General features: G+C 40.9%; 1 protein-coding gene across 14 annotated transcripts in view; it reads right to left on the bottom strand.

The window, feature by feature from the left end:
- The window catches only part of LOC100115447 (protein NDRG3), a 50874-nt gene extending 35264 nt beyond the window's left edge, over positions 1 to 15610 (bottom strand). For 4 of the 14 annotated variants that reach the window (XR_004344617.1, XR_512887.4, XM_016989130.3 and 1 more), the window contains exons 1-4: positions 15106 to 15610; positions 8093 to 8574; positions 6780 to 6908; positions 5455 to 5508 (exon numbers count right to left, since the gene is read on the bottom strand). Coding sequence is in view for 8 of the 14 variants with exons in the window: in XM_016989130.3 (XP_016844619.1) it covers positions 5455 to 5508; positions 6780 to 6908; positions 8093 to 8313 (404 nt within the window). In the remaining 6 variants the exon portion in view is untranslated. Of the gene's footprint in view, positions 1 to 5454; positions 5509 to 6779; positions 6909 to 8092; positions 8577 to 15105 lie in introns of those variants that run through there. The other 10 variants (XR_004344618.1, XM_001600120.6, XM_031923712.2 and 7 more) reach the window with 5 other exon arrangements.
- Between the last annotated feature and the right edge of the window lie 818 nt (positions 15611 to 16428).

Genomic DNA, 16428 nt, shown 5'->3' with positions numbered 1-16428 from the left:
CAGGTTGAGCAAGGTTTAAGTGCACCACGATGGCTAATTATTGATTCAACAAGTTATCGGACAAATTCACTTCCGATTTATAGAGCATTTAGATGCAGAGCATGAAGATCATTATTCTTTAATTTGTAACAATGCTTGTTTTAAGAAAATCCAAGTAAAATTTCGTGAGCATCACCGTCATGCTTCTGTAAAGCTGACCTTACATAAGGTCCGCCTGCGGCAACCGTCGAATTACCACCGGTCACGGGGAGTAATTACGCGCGGCTGAAATGGGTCCCCGAATTCAGTGTGTCAGTTCAAGTACGGCGATGATAGCTAGAGCTACTAAAATGTGTGTCGCGTATAACCACCGATATTAGTTAATTAATTTAAAGAAGAGTTATAATTATTGACATGTTTTTAAATGATTTATTTTCGTTCTGGATCAGGAGATAAATAGATTAGAAATCGGTTTATTATGCAGGTGTTATTGTAATTATTTTAAACGTTCACAAAAATTAGCATAAATAATCAGCATCCGAGCGTAGCGTGGAGGTGTGATGAATCGAGTATCGTACGCTATTTTATAGCACTGCCTAGCATAAATTTTGCGTTGTTACGCCTATCAATGGCATTAGCAGTCCCTTTTTGCACCATGCAGCTAGCGACGGAGCGTAGTGAGGGTGATAAGCACGGCGAAATGATGGACTACTTTATGCCACAGATAGGCGTGATATAAGTACGGATTTATGCTATCTAGTGTTATAAAAAAAAATTATTGCATTTATTACGGAAATTCTGGAGTTTATGTTATTTCGTCGCTCCCTACGAAGACTAGCACAGTTCAAATTTTCAAACTAACGATTTGCCGCCAAGAGTAGCACAGTTCAGAAATGCCGACAAGAGTAGCACAGTTCAGAAATACCGACAAGAGTAGCACAACTCGCGACTTTATATTACTTCAAATGTGAGTATTTTATTGGGTTATTTGCTTGGTTATGAAAACCTTAGACAAAGACAGACAAACCTTAAAGTTTTAAAAGGTTTCGAAAATTTCTAAAAAAAGTGAATAATTTTAAAAAATGTTTGTAAAAAATTATTGTATTTGAGAAAACAATTTTAAATTCGGTAAAAAGTTGTAAATTGTGAATATTTAAAAATGTTCATTAGAGACAGTTTCGCAAAAATCGGGAAATTTTTATAGAAATTCGTTGTTTAAAGTTTGAGTTGAGCTAGTCTTCGCGAGAAGTTTTGGGTTGTGCTAGTCTAATGTGCGTCGAATGAGTTGTGCTACTTATGACGGGAAATTTGAACAGTGCTACTCTTCGTTGGGAGCGACGACTTATAGTTGACTGCATCGTCAAGGAACAATAAACTCTAATTTGGAACAAAAATTTCGAAAATCCAGGAACAACATGTCCCTTGCGTAGTAACTACGAAATGGAATAACGCGGATATTTGGGCAGGAGAACACGTTCTCGTGCATTTAACTCGTCTAAATTGACATTCTGGCAACCAACTTAAATGTTACACTTTGCCGTAAGTATTTCAGCAATTTCTACTATAATATACTTACGTATATGGGGAATTCTACGAGAAAAATACACTTTATAGCACAGTGTGGCTAAAATCCGCTGTTAAGTCACGCCTATCTGTGACTAAAGTAGTCCTTTTTTGCACCGTGTTTATCACACTCGCTACGCTGTGCGCTAAACTGACGGTGCAATTAAATTTTACGCGGCGCTTACAAAAGAACCATTTAAGTCACACGTATCGTAATGTACTATTCTTGACTTCAAAATCTGTGAAAAAAAATTGTTGGGGCCGCATGCGCCCGAAAGACTTGTTTTCTAATTGCAAATGTTTGAAACAATACAAAACCACGTTCCAACACTGAAAATGTGCCTTGTGACACTGTTTTCATGGCCCCTCAAATTTGTCGAAAAATAGCTATTGTTCAACGGCCTGTATCTAATGCGTGAGGGCACAAACAGAAAATGTATATCGGTAGGACGAAAGTACGGGAAAACATCTTTAATTTGAATAAAAATGCGTTGAAAATGCTTGATTTGGTCAAAAAATCATAAACACTGCAGGATTTTTGGGAGTCAAGAAATTTGTACCTTTATTTATGATTTTTCCACATTTTTAATTACGCGTAACTTTTGACTAAATCAAGTATCTACAAAGAATTTTTTTTAAATTATAACTCTTTCTTGCACTTTTGTCTCACCGATTTACATTTTCTGTTTGTGCCCTCATGCAACAGGTACAAGCCGTTGAACAATGACTACTTTTCGACAAATTTGAGGGTTCGAGAAAACTGTTACAAGGCACATTTTCAGTGTTGGAATGCGGTTTTGTATTGTTTCAAACATGTACAATTAGAAAACAAATGTTACGGGTGCGTGCCCCAAACATTTATTTCACCGCTTTTTAAGTTGAAACGTGGTTTTGTATTGTTTCAAACATTTGCAATTAGAAAACAAGTCTTTCGGGCGCATGCGGCCCCAACAATTTTGAAGTCAAAAAAGTATTTTTTCCGTAAAATTCCCCATATTTACTGCATAACGGTTAGTGTTTATTATGCTAAAGGTTTTTACAAACTTTTCTAAGTATGAATTTCTATCAGATGCATTGAGTTTTCTCTAACTCATGATTTTTTTTTTAAATTATTTCAAGTCTAAATCAGACTAAAGAAAATAGCAATAAATTTTAATTCAACGTGATTAATTTTCCACCTAAGTAAGTATCATTAGTCGCTTGCAAAAAAATTTTAGCCGTGAAGATAAATTAGTGTAGAGACAATTGTACGGGCACTTTAGGAAGACCATGAACTTAATTTCACTTGCGCTTTGGTCGCTTGAGAAATATGAAAATTAAAAGAGTCACACGCGCAAGAGAGAAGTTGCGCTCTACTGCAGCATATAGCTTTTGCGCATTATATTTGCTTTCGATATGGTAAGGGTATTTTACATATTTGCAAATGTAAATGGATGCATGTATAAGGACACACTGCTCTATAGTTTTTATATTGTCTTATATCGAATCTGTATAAACTCAAGATATTTGTATATAGAATCATTATTGATATTAAGATATTTCCATAAAGAAATCCCTGGTATAAATTCGAACATTTAAAATGGGCTGTAAACTATGTGTAGCTCGCAAATCGAGCAATGCGCACGAGATAATTAATCGAGACTGATAAGGAAATAAAACTTTATTGAGGAAGATTGATTATAATGAATGTTATACAAGTAAGTGCGTTTTCGCTCAAGCTTGGCACTCGACTCACTCGAGCCATCCCGCCGCTCTCCAGCAACCCTATCTTTTTTTTTCTAAACAATTTTGTTTTTGTATCCGCTTGCCCGGCAACCGAAATTCGCTCCCTTGACAATTGAATCGCGGCTTTCCGTCCGCGAGAAAACCTTTTGTTTCCTCGCCACGTGCCCTTCTATTTCCGATCTTTGATCGATGAAGGGGAAAAGCGGCCCCGAACAATCCATGATTGTCGTGTACGCAACCAAATTCGCATTCCAAAACAACGTGAATGCATATGATTCATTTTTCTTTTTATTTTAGGCTAAACCCAGTAACCGAACAAGCAGCTTTTTGGCAATGCTCGAGACCGTAACACTATGAAATGGCTATGAGAAATAGCCTAGTCATAGCTTGTGATGAAACGCTTTTTCTCCCATTTCTTGAGCATTTGTTGGAATTAACATAACCTTAAATCTTTCGTATTGATATTATTCCTTGTGTCGTACACTAATTTCAAAGAGGCTTACGGATTTTAATCGATTTCCAAACGGTTTACACAATTAACAGTCAATTAGAGTTATACAAGCACGACATACGAAGATATTCGTGATTTTCTTATTTTTTCACTTTTTTGACCTGACTTATTTTGCGTAATACTTTCGTTGCCATCAACTCGCTATCACCTGTGCTTTGCTTTAGACGATGAAATCTATTTTTACAAGCTTGAAAATTCCTTGTAATACGGTATGACTCTATTCTTACTCCAATAAATGCGTAAAAAATGTCCGAAAAAGCGTTTCATCGCTGGTCGAAAAATGGACCTATTTTTCGCCCATCTCTAGTAATACGTGGTATGTTGTAGCTTTAAACTTATATCGATTTCTACCAGGGAAGCTTTAATAATATTCTGCTCTTTATAACTACTTTAAACATTTAATTTTGAGAATGTGGTTTGTAATTAAATAGTATAATGCTGGATGACACGTGCATTATAATTTACAGAAAATTGCCAAGAAAGAGTGTCGCACCTTCGGTTAATAGAATTAACTAAGGCTTTGAATAATTGTTTTTTGTTACTCACTCAAACATCGCACTATTTTTCAGTATAAAACTGCCCTCAGTTTAAAGTCGCATTCTTATTCTTTAAAAAAGGCTAAGAATAAAACTTCATAAACATTTTAAATACTTTATTAATGAAATGTAGAAATTGGGTTATCAGTATATTATATGTATTACTAGATTTTGAAAAACACGCGTAGCGCGCCATAACCTCGACAACGTTTAGACTTCCTGACTTGACACATGCACACTACAAGAGCCAATCACATAATGTCTATCTTGGCTTCACAGCATCCGGTCATAACTTTTTTTATAGGGAAATCTTGCTATTAATGGACACATTATAAAAACTTTAAATTAAAATCAATTTCATCAATAAATCAATTTCCTTATATCTCAGCAGCAAAGGTCCATAGGATTGATCTTTTTTTGATACCAGAATATAATTACTAAAGCTTTAGCCAAATCCATTAAATCCCAAAGCCAAAAATCTTCTTGTTAATGATGTATAGAGATATAATAGGCTTACGAACAATTTCACGATACGGACAATCAGATCAATGTACAACGTTAATTTTAATAACAATATAAAGTCACATTTTAAATCCACGAAATAAACGGTCATATGCAAAATTTACCTTCTGTACTGTTGGTAGATCTTAGACTATTATTTACTTTTCATCGTAGTTAATTAATTGCTTTGTAAGCTAAAAACTTTGTTACTTGATTGTTTCATGAAACCAAAATCTACGCTACATTATTTTTATACTAACAATATGTATATGACACATCGATGTAATTTTTACAAATTATTATAATTCTATATAACACTAGCTAGTTTGCAAAATACTTGTTATATTCAAAGTAACACAACACTTGACAACATTGTTTAAGTCAAATATATAATAATTAATATATAATATTATAAAGTATATAATTATTACTAAATTCAAGTTAAATTAAGTTAAATTAAAATTAAATGTCCGAAATTAAGAAGAATTGTTCATTAAAAAATTCGTACACTATTACCCATATAAGGCCATATAATATCAACTACTCTAAATAGCTCGCATTTTAGTCATAGTCCGCATTTTACAATTTATCTTTTCAGACACTTAATCTTGTGTACTACAAAAACCAAACTCAACTTACCCCAACAGAGCTGACTCCTCGGCAGTGGCTGCGGTCGGCATCTTGTTTCTTTCCCTAAAACAGAATGGACGGCGCCGATAATCACACTGCCGGCCCTAGCGGCTAATCTACGCTTTGATGTGTTTGTTTTTCACCGTCACCAGATGCGTGTCTGTGTTTTTAGATATAGTAAAGTCTACGCTACAGTTACATACATTTCGGTGCACTATTTAAACATGCGGTATACATCAACAATGAAAGCTTGCAAATAGAATATATTCGTGCACGTATTATTATAGCTTGTACGTGTACAATACGCAAGTGCACATAATGTGTTGGGATAAGGTGAGAATAATGTATGGTAACTCGTAAAATTTCAAGTCAAATATCTCTTCTCAAATACGAGAGAGATAAGAAGCCTGATTTGGAATGCGCTTTAAGCTTCGAATTATCAAAAGATTACGTCTGTCAAAACTGGGATAACTAAATTAGGCCGCCTTGGAACGGTGATATTTTTTTACATTGACATTCTGATGCTGTCGGAAGCTCTATTGTGTTGCACCGGACCACGGTAATAAACGCTGACGCAACTGTGACGACATTTTATAATTGAAAGCACGGAGAAATTTATATTTGAATTGTTTTTAAAAAAATTCTGCAAGAAATGATGATGATTGATGGATTTCATTCAACAAAGTTATTCATTCAAAAGTCTGAGATGAATTCAGCAAAAGTTATCTCATATTTCTCTGCTTTAATGCTCTGAATTGAACAACAAGCGCGACATACTTGTCCGAGAAATTCTGACCCGCTCAAAGAAATCCCCGGACGGCACTTAGCCTTCCAGCTTGCCTCCGAGACCACGACTTACAGCGCGATAACTAGATCCCTCGCGGACCAATGCATTAAACACTGGCCATTCACTGGACTACTTTGAAAATATATACGTCCTTTGTTTACACTACTGCTATATTTGCTTGATTTTAATATGCAAACTTTGCCACGATGGAGTTAACCGTAGAATTTACTTCTCGCGGAATTTTTGTGCAAAATGAATTTTCAAGTAAAAGAACGAATAATTAGCCGCTAAATGCACAACGGCCCATTGTTTGGGAAAGCGTTTCCTCGAGTAAAAGGTCAGTCACTAGTACATCCGATTTCAGGTAGGATCAAAGGGAACACATTGCACACATGCATATCGTACAGCGAGTCTTATTGGCAATGCTGAAAGCTTGGAAGCGATAAGGCCATAATATCATGCGCGCGTACACGAGTTTACAGGCGCAGGACGAGTAAGAACGCCGGTGGCAGCAGCAGTAGCATCAGCAATAGCAGCATTGGCTTACCTTGGCACGCCAGCATCGGAGTCGGCCTGCTTTTCGTCCTGTAGCTGCTCTGAGCTATGCGAGAGAGATCGATAATACCCCTCCCCGTGGCCCCCAGATTCCGGCCCTAGAAACTCCGGGCACTCGTGCCTAACGCAAATGAAATTTCCGTTCAACCTTTTCTTTCCTTTCGTCTGGGTCTCCGTCCACGTTGTCGTTGTCGTCACCGTCGTCGTAATCTTTGCGAGAAGGTGGGAGGTTGCGAGTGACGTGTAGGTACGTGTGTATTGTGTAGTTGGAGGAAGGAATCGAGTTGAAAGGCTTTCAGTTTTGCGCGGTATACACGAGAAGTTTTTGAGTAAAAGTTTGAATGCAGCATTGTGGGCATATTGAAAATTCATTCCCCAGATGATCAACTGAATCTTGAATCGCACGAGAAAACACAATGTCGCTAATAAACTTTATTTGGCTTGACTGAACAGTGTATTGTACGATAATTGTGTAACGAGAATATTTGCGTAATTGGTCAGGATAGAAGAGCAAAGTTTTCTTAACAATTATTAATGTAAATACTGCGCGTTGATTAAAGTATCGATCGAGAATTGAAAATGGAATGGAAAAGTTTATGAAATAATTGGTGAATTTATCAAAAAGTGCTCCAAGCTAATACTCGGTAAAACAAACAGCAAAAAGGATCAAACGCTGCCATCCGATTTCCGCTCTCACGCGGTTCAAGTAGATCGGAAAGAAAAGCTCGAACAAAGCCGATTGCTCTTCTATAATTCTCTTAAAGCGTCTCTCAGGTTCTCAAAGAGAGCGCAAAATACATCGCGCGCGTGAAGTACAAAAGACGGCGCGGCCTGCGCGTGATTTGCATTCGATCGATATACTGAAGAGGATCGTTTTACCCGGAGAGTCAGGGCTTATCTCGCGGCGAGCAGCGACTCCAGGTGAAACCACGAGGTAATGGACAGGAAGAACGTGAAGCGTGCGATCGGCTTACTGTCAACGCTACACCCAAAGGAGTGGAAAAATGGGGGAAGGGGTTGAGAGTCCGTGTCGCTCTTTGTCCTCGCGGCATAGCTGCTCTTTTGCACAATATAAAAGTAAATGTCCCGCCACCAGATATGAAGCACCCGCAGGCTCAAAGGCGCGATCAGATTTTACTGACAAAGCTCGAGACCCCCGCACCCGCGCGCTCAGAACTCAGAACCATCCGACTTACAACCAAGAACCAAAAAGTAGAGTAAGTACACAGTATCTATCCAAAAAAAAAAACCGCGGCAGAGTCTGGGTATAGAAAAGGAGAAAGTGCAGAGCAAAAAGAAAGTTACCTGGAGACGATAGAGACGCTCTCGCGCCTGTCCTCGATCAGCGGGTCCTTCTTCCGAATGACGAGCTCGACCTTAGGCGCCGCGAAGCTGAACGCCTTCTTCACGGACTCGAGCATGCTCTGCCCGGTGGTCTGAGTCTGCTCGACGATGGTCGTGCTCTTGTAGACGTCCTCGCCCAGGTCCCCGAGCGACCTGTACGAAGCGCCTATACCTGCGGGCATCAGCGTAGCAGCGGCTGTGGCGGCGGCGGCAGCCTCGCGACGCCTGCGTAGCTCCGAGCGGCGCCAACTCCGCCGGTCCCGCCAATCGCGACGACGATCACGCCGCTCGTCCCGCTGATCCTGGCCCGCGCTCTTCTCCTCGGCGCTGCTGCCGCTGCCGGCGGGGGCCGCCCTGAGCCTCGCGGCCTTGCGCCTCAACAGCGAGAGCGTGCTGGCGGTGCTGCCGGACGAGGCACTCGGTCGCAGCTGCGCGTGTGAGAGCTGCGAGAGATAGTGTGTGCGTGTGCTCGTATTCGTTTTCTCTTTCTTTCTGTTCTGATGCGTCGCGTGAAATGCGCTTCTATTACCTACTGATGAATGGGCGACGATGAGCGGATGCTTGCGATTCGTGTGTTTCGTTATCGGCGGTGATGATAGCGTCGCGGCTCCGAGATTTCGTCCCGCGGCTATGACGCTGTATGGTTCATCAAACGCTTACAAAAACTCGACTTTTAGCGAGCAGCCTGTTTTCATTCCGGCCTTTTTGGCTAAAAAAGCAACGAAGTCAGCGAAAAGCGCAAAACAAAGCGACTAGTTGCAGCGTCAGTACGGACGAAATCTCGCAGCCGCTCGCTCGGCCAGAAGACGAGAAATAACAATCATCGGATGGCTTTCAAATGAGTGATCCGTGTGACGCGATCATGCACAACGCGTCACGCGCTACGACTTTTGCTGTCTCGCATGCCACTACGATTTAAATGTCTATATAATGAACATGCACATTTATTATACACACATGTACACAACCACATGCTGCTGCGCCATGCCAATTGCGAGAAGTATATTATCGTTCTGGGAAAATAATGTTGCCCATTGCTCACCTGTACGTATCGTAGTCAATTTTGAAAATATAAATTAAAACATCTATGTACAGCTACTATGTAAACAAATAAACAGACATCGAACGGAACAAAGCATGCAAACATTCACTATAAGATAAACGTTATAAAAGTGTGTACAGTATCATTTTTAATTTTTCAAGGGTCGTAAGCTTGGAGAACAATATTTTTAGAGGGTAATAAAAACCCTCGGTATTGTAGCATTCTTTTGATAGCTTCATCCGACCTAACATGGACTCTGGTAAATTTCGAAGCGCTGCCATGCGCAGTTTCAGCGACAGCCTACTGGCGAAAATATTATTCTCTGCTCTGTAGCGTACTAGTAAATACAGGTCCACCGTCGTTACGTAGTTTTTTGGACCGGACTCGAGTCTATAAATCACTGCGTGAGCTGCGCAAGCAAAGGCTTGAGCTTAGCGTGATGAACGATAGTTCCCAACGTTCCTGAATACGTATCACTGCGCGTGCGTTCCCTAATAACCGCTGCGACGCGTTTTATCGCATTTCAAGGTCCCAAGGTAAAGCGCATTTTCCGGCCTGTACTCGCCGCTGCGCATAGTCAATTCGGTGTTTGGAAGAGCCATTTCTCACGTATCTAGGTCTTAGGCTGATTTGATGGAATTGAGACATATTTTTGACTTGAAATGAAGCAGAGTATGACTCTTGTGTTTGAAAGAGGTTAATACAGAAGTCTGAACAATTTTCGAAATTTATTGATAGCTTCGACACTATTTTAATTAATTTTTTATTTTTGAAGTTTCGTCAAATAATGGACAGAAAAATCGTCGAGAATTATTGTTTTCAAAGAATCAATACATTCGATAGCAGAGAACCATCGCATTTGTCAATTAAAAGTCACAGCACAGACAGCCAGCAAAAAACACGGCTGCGCAATACCAGCTTATTCGCGGAACAGCGCAGAATAAAAAGAAACGCTATTCAGCACAACGAGCCGAGGAAAATTGTCCATCATGGCCGAACATATTGGGTACCTTGTTGTCGAAGATCGACGTTGTCGTTGTCGTCGTCGTATGACTTTACCTTTCACCGAAGCGCGAGATGTATAATATTCGATCTCATTCATAGTCAAGCGAATAAAAAAGGGTACCTACACGACGCTGTTGCAAGCCGACTGACGCGCCACACTTTTTCGCCCACTGCTTCCAATCTTCATCTTTTAATGTCGAAGATACGTGCTCCGAATCGAAGATATACCGTGTATAACATAGACGTTACTTCTATCGACGGATTAGTTACTTCTATCGACCTGAGCTTCGGTTCACATTTCGATGACTTTGAGTAACTCTAAAAACGTTTTTTTTTTAAATTAGCGTAATTTAACTTACTATGGAAGACGCTAAGTGTAGAAACATGCTTACAAAGAAAACGGTTTATTTCTCATTTCTAATTATAAAATTATGATGTATTCACTTTGAGCAAAGTGAAAAACCCTATCATGACATTTATTAATTGTATGTAGATGTGCGCAAAAAAGAGCTCAATCAATTGCGTTCTACCACTCATTTTTTGCTCCATTTTTAACAATCTTCAAATTAAGTAGCAAGTCATTTTAAAGTCATACTGCTGCAGCGTCGTTCTATAAATAAGAGGTTATGTACGCATAATGCGAAAAAACTGAGCTTAAGGTATTTATGCTCGAACTGCGTCGTGACACAAAAGCATCTTTGCTACATTAAGGCGATAATAGCTCAAATTTTCCGGGATGGAAAATTTTTTCAGAAAAAACTTGTTTTTCCTACTTTTATCAGTCGTCATACAGAGCAGCGAATGTTTGGAGATGAGACAATGAATGCATAGTCATAGATATTTGAAAGTCCGCTTTATCTCAGAATTAGTCGACCTCATTTTGTAAACTCGAACTTTGCTTTCTTTCCAGGTTAGTGTTGGATCGCAGAAAAGGAAGTACCTCGTTCGAATCAAGCTAATTGTATGCTAATGATAAAAGCCTGAGGTAAATATTTTTGATGAATCATCTGTTTGGTTTTGGACGAAAGTGTAAGCAAAGGAAAATTAATCATATAGTACACTGACAAAGTTTTGTTGAAATTTTATGCTCTCTGCGTGTCAAGGAATCAATTGAAATTTCAAAATGCATAACAGGAAGATTTAATCAAACTATCTGAGCACTTCGAAGATCATTTTCAAGCCTGATTCATGGCCGACATTAGCAAAAGCTCGTCTCAGTTTTTGAAGGCGAATAAATTAATACCAACCAGTGCAAAAACAGTAGCGCAGCACTTCATAAATTCCGATAAGAGCTCATTGCTCATAAATCTTTTTAAAGACCATTCAAAAGGATCTTAATATATTATTAACTTATCATGCGTGCATCGTACAGAGACACGATTGAGTTACATAAACAAGATCTACGGACTTTTACTATCATTTTAATTTGTCAAGTTAATCCCGAGGCTCGCTAGGCGAAGAGCCGCGGAGTTATTTTTGACTCTCAATTTCTCGAAGTAATCGAAAATCGATGCCAAATTCTCATTTCATCAACTTGTTACGTCTTCGCCGATTGATAGCAGCAGCTTAGTTCCTCCCGTATAACGAGCGTAAAATCAAATCGCCCACGCTCTTGTAATTCCGAAAAGCCTAGGCGCTCCGGAGCCGAATTTTCCGCGGCCGCATAGCAACGGGACGCGCGCGCGAGCTCGCTCCCGGCACGTAGGTACGCAAAAGAGGAAATACGGAAAAAGGGCTTTTCCATAACTGCGGCTGGGGTCGGCAGCGCTGAAGTTACGCGCCCGGCGCATAATTCGATTCGCCGAGAAAGCGGCAGAAAGGAAGAAAACTTGCAGCAACGAGCTGATGACCTCGAACTTATGCGCGCGCGAGGGCTAGCTCGCTCTCGCTCGGTACTCAGAGCCGCGCCGCGCATTCTCTTTTACTTTATCGATTGCTCGCGAGCCCAGCCTTACGGAGAGCAAGGAAATCGCTGCTTTCCTTCCGGTTCCCGCTCCCAACTTATTTCTGCGCGCTTTTTGTTCCCTCCGTTTCTGCGATTTCTTTGCCTTGGCTTAGAAATCGTCATCAGATATGCTTATTATAATAATTGATGAGACCGAGTGGAAAGCAACATTTGCCGATCGTTACAGCGATGCGCTATTCTGCATCTGCATCGATTTTAAGAAGCAAGGGAAATGTAAAGACATGATGATATGGAACTGAATAATAGAAATCGTTATTTCCGTTCTAAATATACAAGAGCAACGACAACAAAATCGAACAATAAGGCACCTATATTGTATACCGCGGTCGTGTTAAAAAAACACTTGACCGGATGTCTTCCTATCTTCCTCCTTATTAATCACATCCACATCTGTGTAACAGCCTCTAAATCCACCTGAGCTATCACGCGAAAAGAATGGTTGGTATAACGAAGGGTTTATCTTCAACTGCACTTTTGGTTACTCTAGCCGAGTACTCTTTGAGTATAACAAATAAAATAGCAACAACTTATAACCTTTTCGTTACATCTATCAGGCACTTGTTAAGAATAAGCAAAAACGTAGTGGGTGCGCATTTCACCAAGAGCTTCGTTACTGTTACCAAGCGTTATTTTTGGCGCTGACCCACCCTTCCTAGTGTATCCTCCTCTGAATCTACCGCCTACACAAAAGCACCAACGCAACCGAGTACATCATCTTGCAAACCGCGATACGATTGCGTTTCGCGCAGTTCGAAAGGGCTCCGTATCGCACAGGCACAATGCACAATTTCGCACATATACTTGCACGCTGAGAACAGTGTGTGTCGCGTGTGTTGCTGGTATTGATTTTTCGCGCATAAACTCAGCGGTGGTGGCTCACGTATGTGTGCTATGCACTATGCTATACTCGCCGAGCGCGAGGAATCGAGGTTAACTCGGGCCTATCACCCCCGCCGCTACTGGCGAGCCAAGACTTAATGCGTCTTCCGTTTACTCGCGATTCTTGCCGAGTTTTGCCCTTTTTTATAATTCGGAAGCCCCGCATCATCTTCATCCGAATGTGATCGCGCATCGGTTGAGCTCGAGATAAAGTTGCAGCTTTACGATCTATGCGTATGTAGGTGTGTCGCGGCTGCCGAACGAGGCTCGAGATTGCGCACGCCGAAATTCGAATCGCTTGTGCGACTGATATCATTACAGCGGATGTGATCTCCTTGTATAATGTGCGATGATGGCATTGGTTATGTTGCATCGAGAGGATAGACTGTTGTGGTACATCAGAATGATCGATATGCACTATTGCAAAATTTTTCATTCGAAGCACAACTGTGTGTACATCTACAGCATGTTCTTATTCGGAGTATCAGTTAGAAAACTGATATGATCCTTATTGGTATTTACGTGATCAGTACGATAATAATAAACGTATAAGAGCAATGCTGTATTTAACACTATCTTCGAGAGCGTGTTGATACCACTCAAAACATGCAGGTATACTTTCTACGAGTAAAAGAATATTATTAAGGTAGTTAATTGTACAATTTCACCATCAGTGTTAACAAATCCAATTACGTGCAATTTTTGTGTGAATAGACCTCACAAGTGATGGCGACGTTATAATAAATCTTGCCAAATTAAATAATGCTCGAAATGAATCTCATTATAGGTTATCAGTGTATTGTATCCAGTTTCAACCGGATTCAGCTAGAACTCGCATACCCGGCCTCCGCTAGGGAAGATGTGGAATTGATTTAAAAAATTCAAAGCATATAAACATCGAAGTTCACACACTATTTTCGCACATCTGAGCAGACGTGTCAGATAATGTAGATAGTAAGTACACTACAACTGCGTTACACGATTTTCAGATAGCGATAAGTGCCTGTGACGCTCTATTGGAACTGTACGACTGGAAATGAAAAAAAATTTGTGTGCTTGAATCGTTTGACAATATTGATGCAGAATATGCTGACGCGAATAGTAGCGACAATTGCTAAAGCCTATTATTTTTTTAGCATCTGAAATCACATATAATAGTGAATTAAATGGATAAAAATGAAAATTGCTGCATTAAAACGATACCTATTATAATCAAAAGCTGCAATTGAAGCTTTGGACGCTTTTGCGGGTCAACCATATCGGTCTGTTATTATTATTGTAATATGAATAACACTGCATTGATCCAGAGCACGATATCGAAGAAAACAAAGGTGATGCTGCTCTTTTAAAAAGAAAATTGATACAAATATTTATGATAAATGAATGATGAATGAATTAAATAATACTCTTCTACAGCTATAATCAATGAAACCGACTCTGTACAATACCACGAAGCAACGAAATACATCGGGTCAGTCATTAACGCGCCAGCTCCCCTCCCCCTTGAAAGTTACCTAAATAATTGAATGCACCGCGCTACGTCGATGACTGTACGACAACGACAACGACAACGACGACGACGACGACGACGGCGACAACGACAACGTTGGAAACGAGTGTAGATATAACGGGAAATCCCGCACCGATCGATTTCGTAGTGGCTGGGCGCCTTTGTAGAACACACATACACTCGTATACAGCGCCGAGGCTCGTATACTTAAGACTATCGCTCACGAGTGTCGTTGGGCACCGAACTGCACGCGCGTAGCAGTAGCATAGCAGCCCGCTAGTGTCTGTATATCTATAGAGATACACGTGAAAAAAGACAGCAGCAGCAGCAGCAGCAGCAGTGGCAGCGGCAGCTGAAGACGGCGATATCGCGTGTGTATAATAACATCAGGCCTTTTTCGCAATTCATCCGATCGACTACGTTGTGCATGGTGTGTGTACAGGCGATGCAGCGTTCGTACGTATCGTAGAAAATAGAAAACAAAGAGACGTCGCGCGCATTCGGACGTGGTGTAATGTGCCTTGCCTGTTCGTCTGCTGCGAGAGTAGACGGGCGTCCGTAGCTTGGCTTACCTTGTCGTTGATTCCCAGCGACCAGCAGCGGACGACGCAGCAGTGGGGAACCTCGAGGAGCCGAAGAACAGTTGCAGCTTTTCGTCTCGCTCGCTCTCTCGCTTCCGTGAGCCGTCTCTCACTCGGCTTTAACTTGTCCGCAGCAGGGAGTTGCCGCCGGTTTCTCTCTTGCTCACTCTTCTGCTGGCTCCCCTCTCCGAGACTCGGCGCTTTTCGAACGACTCGACGCGCGAAATATCACGTCAGCCGTTGCTGCAGCGACTGCGACTCGACTGGCTTTCTGTGCGAGCGTGAATCGCTGAGACGCCTGCGTGTATCTGCTCTAGCGCAGCGTTGCAGCAGAGGCAGAGAGAATCTACGAGGGGACGAGAAGCAGAACGACGCACTAGACGGACTGTCCGTCTCGAAGGCACCGTATAGTACTAGTCCGCTCGCTGTGCGACTAGTCGGGCTGAGAACGCGCGCGAGGCCGTGGAGAGTGGAAAGAGCGAGCCTGGTCAATGAGAGAGTGCGCGCCGAGTCTTGCGCAGTAGCTCACTGCCGTACACTCGACGACTCGGAGGTTTCGGTGTCGACATCTGCTCGGCGACGCCGGAAGTCTGGGCATACACACCGACTACAGAGCGGCAGAGGAAACAATACTCGCCGCTCGGCCGCTGTTATACTTATGTTCGTTTATCGTTAATATGTGGCCTGGAAGTGCAACGCTATAACTCTTATTTTCTGTTCGGTTATTGAGAGCATTGTTTTGCTTGCAGAACCGATATTCTTCGTACGATATTTCTGCCACGATAGATATCGGATGCTCTCGAGTTATCTTATTGAGGATATAAGTCATTGCGTAATACTTACCACTCGTGTCGTGCTGAAAAATTAACTCAACGCAATTTTAATTAATTGTAACGCAAGATAGTTTGTTTTAGAAGGAAAAAACATAATTGTTTGCATATGGCACTGTTTATTTCGCGGATTAATTCTAATTTTTCGAATGCATGCTTCGATAACGGTAGGTTATTGGTTTTAAAATTATTAAAATTCAATTCTTTTTTCTTAAACTATAATAACAAAATATTTCGTGAAAATTGGTATACCCTCCGACAGTCAGGTAGAAATCTCCCTTGTCGAGTGTAACTTTTCGATACAGTTACCGTTTACCGTCTCCAATACCTACAGTAGATAAAAAACTGTTGGTATATAATTTTTGTTGTACCAATAAGTGTCAACAGTGTCATAGATATTTTTAGATAAATCAAAGAACTCGTTCAAAACTAATGTACAGCGTCACGAACGAGATAAGATAAATATACGTTTTTTATGTCTATA

This window comes from Nasonia vitripennis, chromosome 2 (genome assembly GCF_009193385.2).
Source record: "Nasonia vitripennis strain AsymCx chromosome 2, Nvit_psr_1.1, whole genome shotgun sequence".
Lineage (NCBI taxonomy): Eukaryota > Metazoa > Arthropoda > Insecta > Hymenoptera > Pteromalidae > Nasonia > Nasonia vitripennis.
Note: the sequence above shows the minus strand (reverse complement) of the source record. Positions and strands in the feature narration are given on the sequence as shown.